The 9,504-nt window shown below is 38.0% G+C and overlaps 1 protein-coding gene across 1 annotated transcript; it reads right to left on the bottom strand.

Moving 5' to 3' along the window:
• Positions 1–2,959: 2,959 nt before the first annotated feature.
• On the bottom strand, positions 2,960–7,280 carry LOC121979899 (probable anion transporter 7). Its single transcript, XM_042531877.1, has 2 exons — positions 7,132–7,280; positions 2,960–4,515 (listed from the first exon to the last, which is right to left on the bottom strand). The coding sequence occupies exon 2, from the start codon at positions 4,416–4,418 to the stop codon at positions 3,087–3,089; it is 1,332 nt and encodes a 443-aa protein (XP_042387811.1). The 5' UTR covers positions 4,419–4,515; positions 7,132–7,280; the 3' UTR covers positions 2,960–3,086.
• Between the last annotated feature and the right edge of the window lie 2,224 nt (positions 7,281–9,504).

Genomic DNA, 9,504 nt, shown 5'->3' on the forward strand with positions numbered 1-9,504 from the left:
CATTTTCAGATTAAATAGTCCATCCAGCCCAACTTGTCCCTTACCCTCCCCAACTTGTTCTGCCCATTCGGTATTAGTTACGCCCAAACCATATAGTACACTTGACCCACCCAAATTGTTCAGCCTGCTCAATCTTACACTGTCCAACACATGCAACCCGACGTGCCTGTCAGGACCATTCGGTCCAGCAATACCTATCGGGCCACCTGGCCTTATCGCGCCTTCTGAATCATCTGGCTCACCATGTCTTGACGGGTTAATCAATCCAACCACCTAATCATTCATTCAACTCACCCCCACCCACCTGCTTGGACTGAAGCAGACCAATTATAATCTGTTGTAAAAATACAACACTCCATTTGAAATAAGAAAAAGAGGTAAAGGAATGTAATTGGCCATAAAACTTCAAGAACTTGCAACCATTAGTAGGATAATAACAATAGTAGCACCTTTAAATGTTGCAATTGTGACGAATAAACTCGCTTGGTGTACTCAGACAAAAGTTGGCCCAAAGCATCAGTACTCGGAAACTGTGCAGTACCAAGACCAGCCATCCATCCATCCATAATGGCAGTTGATAGAAGTTCTAGTTGGCTAGTAGAATTTTCACTGATAGAATCAGCACCCACGACAGAGAGGAAATCATAATTCTCTGCGAGCCATGACCGAATTTGGCACTGCAACTCACCAGCTGGTGTATGAACAAAGAGTGCGGCAAGTGCCTCATTTCCAATGGCAAAAGCTTTAGCCTCCTCAGTTATTTCTCGGAGCTTTCATCTAGTAACATGATGCCTCCACGTCTCCTACGCTTACAAACTAAAGAATACTTAGGACACAAGTAACATATGTGTTAGCCAATAGTCTAAGTAGTACTTTTTCCCTGTCTTGATAAAGGTTTATACATGATCAATCCCTCGAAGCTTTAAGACTATGGATGACAATTTAGACTTTTTTTCTGGTTTTATGTTCACCTTAAAACCATGAACTGAATCATAGTGAACCAGAGATCTACTAGGACTACTACCACGGCTAGAGCATCTGCTATGGCCATCATTAGCTTTTTCAAGGAACCGTTCTACTGAAGAAACCTACTAAAAAGAAGTGGAACAAGATTAAAGGATTTCACACCTAGCAAGAAATGAAACCAGTTCAGTAAGAAACTCTTAGAAGGTAGCAGCGAGTGGGATACATTACCTTGATCAATTGCAGCTCAGGTGATCGAGCAAGCAGAGATCTTATATATAATATTCTGACACGTGAAACTAGCATAGTATCCATAACCTTCTTTGGTTCAATTTTACGAATAAATGAAAAAACAGCATCTCTGATCTCAGCAAGTATTTCGTGTTCCCTAGCAGCACCTGCTTTGATGACAACCGCCAAAGCCTGCAACACTATTTACATTTTATGAGTAAGACACTCTAGATGTCATAAGGACTATTAAGTACCAACCAAAAAGATACCATTATCACACACAAAAAGAACATTTGTGATTATTCTAAACATTATATGCCAAATTGATATGATTCCATAACTATAACTAATTCCCAACTTACCGAAACACAAGATTTGAACCAAACAAATCTTTTTAAAAAGTTGTAGGTTGTTGCAAATTTGAGTGAAAAAATTCTTGGAAATTCCAACCCTAGAATAGGAGTATCAAAAGTTCAATTAAGTAACTCATTGAATTTATTCATCTACAAATTGCTTTTAAAGTGTCAATTGTATCACCAAAAATTGAAAATTATATCACTTTGTATTTTTCATAAAGAACCAACTTGGTTAAGTAATAATGAAAGCAATTTAAACTATATGCTTTACAATGAAACTTTGGAGGACTACACAATGTATACTAAGCATCAGACTATCATCCTGCAATGGAAGGGCACAATTCACCATATGATTCACAAGAAATGATGATACATGCTGAATGAGTAACAAGGATAGCAATAAATACAAGCTCGACATGGAACCAAGAAAAAACCAAGTCAGACTAACATAGTTAACTCACCGTATTCAGCTTGAACAATATTTATAGTTCCAAGCATTGATATATTGCTTACTCCCAAGCTTGTCAAGAATGAGATCTCAAATATAATGAGAGGTTCACAGGATAGGAGCATAAATGTAATATCATACAATTAACCAACAATAATTTTTTGCCATATCAAAATAAGATGTTATCATCATTGTTGTCAACATCAACAACCTATATTTGTCCCAACTCTTTGGGGTCAGATACAATAACCCAAACCCAATGAATTCAATGAGATAATATTATTGTCACAAACATATTTGAAGATTCACGAAGTACCTCCTATTAGAATACCACACTAAAATTGATTGGCTAACTACTTAGGATTCAAAAGCTTGATCTGCTAGAAAAGTGACCACTCTTTATATTTATATACTTAATAGATATGATCTGCTATGAGCATTAATGTAAGGGCATTAAATGAATAAGTACTCAAAGAATTCACTCTTAGCAACAAGAGACACAGGTAGCACTTAGACATGTTAGTTCACAGCATGCTTTATGTCCTGGATTTTGGTACCTGACCATAACCAAGTTTGAATACTTTCAACTATCTCAAATTCCATTTGAAATCTATTAATGAAACTTCACGCGATTATATCAAACATGACAGCAACTTTAGACCAAAGTCTAATTGGCAATGAGTATAGATAGAATACCCAAACTGATAATACAACAGCATAGAGCTCGAAGCTCATGGTCCCAAAGAAGAATAGAACCACATTAAATCTACTAGTCTACATAATAAAGACTATTTCCACAACTTAAATGTGTGACCATAAGATCAGTAAAACTCCCCTTTTTGTCACTAACAATAACCATAATAAAAGAAAAACTTTAAATTTTTCCGAGGATAATACAAATTTGGTATCTCAAAACTTAAATTTTTTCCAATCAGTAATACAAATTTGGTATCACATGCATTTACGATTTACCCTCTTGTACTGCTTTGGCTAACAATATACTTGTACACTTTATTTTTGCTACCATATCAAATGGTAATAAGAGTGTGAGTGTCCATGGACCAACAAACATGCCGAGGGAGGGTTAGTTACTCAAAAATCTTTTCACCTGTTGCGAATAGTAAAAAAAAGAAAGAACTAAATATGCAGAGATAGGCTGGGATCAAGAAGATATTTTTCCAACATTCTATGCTTGTAAGATCCATATCAGCTGACTTTGCGGCCTCCAAGATCCTTCCGGTGAGCCCGACGCCAACGATACCAGCTAAGGTCCCGGCGGTATTCGAAACTCCCATAACAATTCTTGCATATGGCGGAGCCACGTCCATGTGATTTACAGCGAACCCGGCTCTTCCAAGTGCTAAGAATCCAAGAGAAATCGAAGAGCATATGACAGTCCAGGAGGGATTCCTGAATAGTGGAATGGTCATTAGAGCAAGAGCTGCAATGACAAAGCCGATGGTGTTGAGAAGCTTCCGAGTCTTGGTCACTGATAAGAACCTTCTTGTGATTAAGTGATCAGCTAAAATCCCTCCTGTGTTTGAGAAGATGAACATGTTGAAGTAAGGAATCATCTTAGAAGATCCCATGTCCTGAAGACTGAGCTGAAGGTCGAGTTCAAAGTACGTTGGCAACCAGTTCATTAGTACGTACAGTGCGTAGTGAAAGGTGAAGTTGTTTACCACGATTGCCCAAATCGGTAAGTTGAAAATTATCTTCTTCCAAGGAATTTTAGTGAAGCGCCTCAGGTTTCCAGCACTTGGGATTTTCTTTTCTCTTGAAACAGGCAAGTTGTGCTCTCCGAAACCTGCAGCAACAGCTTTGGGATGTTCGGAACGAACTGGATCACTAGAAAACCTAAACCAGAGAAATGACCACATGATACCCAGAGCTGATTCAACCATGAAAACTGACTGAGATCCCTTGTATTTTACCAGACTTGGCAACACAAGCATACCACCAGCTGCTCCTAGGTACATCCCGGATGTCGTAAGAGAAACAGAACGCGAGCGCTCATGGGGAGGGACCCATTGTGCTAGAATTGTGTGAATGGAGGGGAATATAAAGCCTTGTGCCACACCTACAAGGAAGCGGGCAACAACCATCATATTCACTTTGCCGATATCTAGTGGAGCAAATGCACATGTTAGAGACCACAGCAAAAACGAAAATAGCAGAACTCGTCGTCCTCCAACATATTGTGCAGCAAAACCCCCAGGCACTTGTGACACAACATATCCATAGTAGAATACCGAAAGTATTAGACCCTTGCTTGACTGATTCACACCAATGCTATCTGCAGCCGCTGTGTACGCAATTGAAAATCCTATTCGCTCTAGATAGCACACACTTGTGCAGATAAAGGTTAATAAAATGATACTGTACCGCTTTGGAAATCTCAGCTTCTTCAACAGTTCCATTAGTTTATATCATGGAGTATATGCGCATGTATTCAAATTTAACTCCTTGTGTCATTATTGTTCTTCAACAAAGATAATCCTGCACTCTTCTCTCACTCTACATGATTTGGGAATATTGGCATGTTAAAGAAGACAATTAAACAAAATTATCTTAGTCTATAGGACTTGAAGCGATCTTCATAAACAAAATTAAAAAATCTGAAGCCATGGATGGCCATATTACAGAAGATAATTATGGAATCTTGCTGAAGCAACAAAAAGCTGACAATTGATAATCAATTGGAAAACACACCACTGGATGAAAAATATACAGATGAAACTGATCAACATTCTGATTGAGTCAGCACAAACAAAATGAAGGGCTTTCTACTAGGACAATCAAGCCATTGGAAGAAGACTAATTTGTTGAGATTTATTTTCTTAATAATGTATGTATTTATGTGTGTTTTAGATTGATGTGGCGGTTTTGGGCAGTCGATAGTGCATTAAGACATGCAGGCTATTAAATCACTATGCATTGCAATCTGAGACACGAGATTCATTTTCATATCATTAGACTTAAGAGTTGATGTTGCAGATGAAGTTTTGAACACCAAAAGGGTTTAGCAATAGTCCAGTCTTATACCAAATTTACAACTTCAATGATTTAGGAAGATAGTCCAGTCAATGGAAACAAAAGTCCAGTCTTGATCATAATCCGGTTGTAAAACTAGTTAAAATGGTTTAGGCGAGGCAAGAAATATCAGTAATTGATTTAACATCCAAAATGTCAATTGAGTGATAGATTTACGGAAATCTAGAAGAAAACATAGGGAGGAGATGCCATAAACTATAGGGAAGGAGATGCCCTAGGGTAGGAGATGCCAGAAACCATAGGGCAGGAAACCAACCTTGTTGAAGAGCTGATGGGGTTGCATGATCGAATTGGTTAGAGACGGTGGCCTCAAACTCGAACTCCTAGAAAGCACCTGCCTCTTCTTCCCGTGGCCAGGAAACCTCAAAGAGGAAGACACGACGCTGCAGGGAAAGGAAAGAAGAGGGGGAGGAAGGAACCGAAAGGAAAGGACGATGAAAATACAACGGCGACGATGGAAACCTAGCTCTCGGCTGAAAGGAAAAGTAGAAGAGATGATAGAAAAATATTATAATCAGTTCAAACATATTACTTCCGCATAGAAGTATATGAATTTTATTTTGAGTTATTACTTCATCAAATATAAATTATGAAATAAAATATTAGTAAAAATTAGTAGTGAGACCCACGGTTTTTAATCAATGAAGCCTAAAATGAAATTTACTTCATCAAATTTATTATCTAAGCTAATTATCATATATACTTGATGAAATAATATATGATAATTAACTTCGATAATAAATTTGATGTAATAAATTTCATTTTATACTTCATTGATTAAAAACCGTGGATCTCACTACTAGTTTTTACTAATATTTTACTTCATAATTTATATTTGATGAAGTAATAACTCACAATATAAAATTCATATACTTATTTGCGGAAGTTATAAGTTTGAACTGATTATAATATTTTTTCTATTTATTAATAAATTAATCGGTTTATTATTTTTAAACTAATCCTTTGTTAAAATCCTAACTCCTAACTTAGCATTTTTTTCCGAAAACAAGTCTTCACCGCCCCCGACTCACATCTCTTCTACTTTTCCTTTCAGCCGAGAGCTAGGTTTCCATCGTCGCCTTTGTATTTTTATCTTCCTTTCCTTTCGGTTGCGCGCATGTCTTCCCCCCCCTCTTTCCTTTCCTTGCAGCATCGTGTCTTCCTCTTTGAGGTTTCCTGGCCACGGGAAGAAGAGGCAAGTGCTTTCTAGGAGTTCGAGTTTGAGGCCGCCGTCTCTAACCTACCCGATCCTGCAGCCCCATCAGCTCTTCAACCAAGTTGGTTTCCACTTTAAAATTATGAGAGAATTATTTTCCACTTGAAGACCTAGGTAATCTCCTTACACATATTTACAAGTGAGCAAGATTAGGACTTAGCCTCAAATTGATTTGAATATATTACAAAAACTCTAAGTCCTCTTAACAATTTTGGTAGAAAATATTATGACTAACTATTAGAACTAACAAAAGAGGAATCGGCTCCTTATATTGCACTTCTCTCTAATACAATGAATCAAATTTTAACCTATTAAGCACTTTTAATTTATAAAGGATGTAAAGATTTTCTAAAAGTCTAGTGATATATATAACCTTGTATAAAGTGTTGAATTGTTGGGCAAACACGGTTTGATAATGATGATAACATAAACACTTTTCAAAATCATCTAAATGAATATAACAACCATAAGAGGAAGTAGCACCAAGAAATCTAGCATTATTGTGCAAGTTGGGAATAGATTATGACACACAAAAATACAAAGATTTGAAAGACATAACGATAAGAACCTACCTTGCAACTAGCAACAACTCCTTGAAAGACAAACTAACAGTTGTATCTATACACCAACACTAACCATTTAAGTTTGACAGATGTAGAACCCACAAGCAACCAAACACTCATATCAAATATAGAATTTCCACAATTATAATATTTATTGACTTGAAACACCGGTTATAAAAACCAAGGATGAAACACAACCAAATTTCAGCCCGAGCAAAAATGTATGGGCATATAATACCATGATTCATAGAAACAAGTGGATAAAAGCCTTCCTCAAATACAAATCTAAGCCAAAATTACCTCAAAAGTCTTGGTCTTCACGCCTACAAGTGGGATCTCAACTAGATATGTCAAACAATCCCCGCACAACTTCCAGACCCTAAATGAAGCAAAATCACACATCAAACACTACCAAAGATATAAATAAAAAGAAAGTATAATTAATTCAGATCAGATCTGATCTCGGACAAACATCGCCTTCCACATATCACTTCACTCAACACACAAAATTACAACATCGAAGAGATTGAGGAATCCAAATAATTTGAAGCTACAAAAGAGAAAGGAGAGTTAGAAAAAAGATGTTGACCGTCATTTCAATGAGTTGGCTCGACAAGTTCCCCTGCTCCAAACCCTAGGTCTGCTTCGATGGACAGACGGTAGGGAAAGAAGAAAATGGACAAACTCGCGAGAGGCGACCACTGCTGTGGATTACTCCAAATCAGAAGAGGAGGAAGAAGATGTTTTGGATCAGTCGGCAAAAAGGACGACTGCGCTCGCATGATGTTTTGGATCGGTGGAATGAGGGTTTCGTGATCGGTCTCATTGTCATATTGCATAAATGGATCTTGACCGTTAAAATTTAAAGGGACAGAGGAGATTAAGTACCACGCCATCCTTATGAGGATCTATCATGAGGGTGGAATGGTTCTAAATGACTATAAGTAAATCCTAATGAATATTTTCCTTGTTTAATGGGACGGTAAATAAATTTGTGTAACGGGTTCTTTGCAACAAACAACACAAAAAAATTGTGATTTAAAAAAAATTCATTTATTTTAAGACTTTTGAAAAATATTTTTAGGGCATATTTGATAGTTATATAAATTAAGCGGATAGATTATGATATGTTTATTTTGTTTAAGGTAATGAATATAAAAATTAATCATCACATTATGTTTTTTTAATAAACATTATGTATATAAAATTAAACTATTGCTAAACTAAGAAAATATAGAATAATTCGATTACCTTCTAAGATTTTAAATATGTTTTAAATTTTTATTTAGTTATAGTGATAAAATGATATCATTAATGAAATTATTTATTTGATTTATCTAATTTTTTCAATTAACTTAAATTATATAGTTTATTTAAATTATTCAACTTTGTTGGATTGAAAGCGGGGGGGTGAATAGCGCTTGTGGTTATTTCGTTTGTTTCGTATTCGGAAATCGTTCGAGAGTAATGCAGCGGAAATAAAGGAAAAACCAAGCACAGAAAAGACCCTAGTGTTTTTACTTGGTTCGGAGCCTTGGGGGACTCCTACTCCAAGGCTCTCGCTCGTTGAGCGATTACTTTGAGCAATTCACTATCAAATCGTAATAGTACAGATATGAATTAAGTACAACAGAATTAAGCAATACCGACAACAAAGAAATGAAAGCTGGAGCTCCGGGTCGTCGGGGTTATGTTGCAGCACTTCGGGATCGTCTCGTTAGCAGCTTGTAGCGTTAGGATTGCTCGGGAGTTGTGTTTTTTTTTGTTGTTGCTCGAATCCCTCTTTTATACAGAGCTGGAGGTGCCTCCAAGCCTGTCCGAGGTGCCTCCAGGCCGCCGAGTTGCACGGGTGGATCAGTGCAAGCCTGGTCGCGCCTTATCCCTCTAAAGGCGCCTCCAAGCTGCTCCAAGGCGCCTCCAACGCCTGGTCCAAAGCGCCTCCAGCTCCACTGGACAGCTGGCTTCAGCTTGTACCCGAGGCGCCTCCATAGGGGCTTGGAGGCGCCTCGGACACTGTTCATCCGAGGCCAAAGTTGTTTCTTTGTTCCTGTAAAGTGTGTTAGTCCCAAACACATACCCTGCAAAACAAAGTTAGCACAAGAAATGATATAACAAATAATAGTCGACAGTCATCGGACTGTCCGGGTCTGACTTCGGATTTTCGACCGGAAACCCTAAGTCTACTCGACGCCTACTGTTCCCTCTATGGGGAACGCGCCCTCACCTACTCCACTCAGGAGAATTACCTATTGCTAGTACGATCCTCCAGATCGACTGGACGTTTTCTCAGCGCTCGATGCTTTCGGACTTTCTACTGAACTCCCGCTTCCTGGCCTGTCCAGTCTTTCACTTGGTTCGCGACACTAGGACTTTTCACCTAAGGTTACCACCCCCTAGGACTTTTGCCTGAAGCTCTCGACCCGCCAAGACTTTCCGCATAGGGTTACCAACCCTATGACCTAGGGTTACCACCCCCTAGGGTTTTCACCTTGTTTAACTGCAGCTAGGGCTTTTACCTAAGAGCACTTAGGACTTTCCTGCAAGCTCCATGAACTTATTAGATCACAAGATGACTTAACTTTGAACTCTTTGCCATTATCAAAACTTGGGTTCGATCGTCTGATACTTCCTGCACCAATAATCTCCCCCTTTTTTATTATGACAACTCAGATT

This window comes from Zingiber officinale, chromosome 5A (genome assembly GCF_018446385.1).
Source record: "Zingiber officinale cultivar Zhangliang chromosome 5A, Zo_v1.1, whole genome shotgun sequence".
In the NCBI taxonomy this organism is placed as follows: domain Eukaryota; kingdom Viridiplantae; phylum Streptophyta; class Magnoliopsida; order Zingiberales; family Zingiberaceae; genus Zingiber; species Zingiber officinale.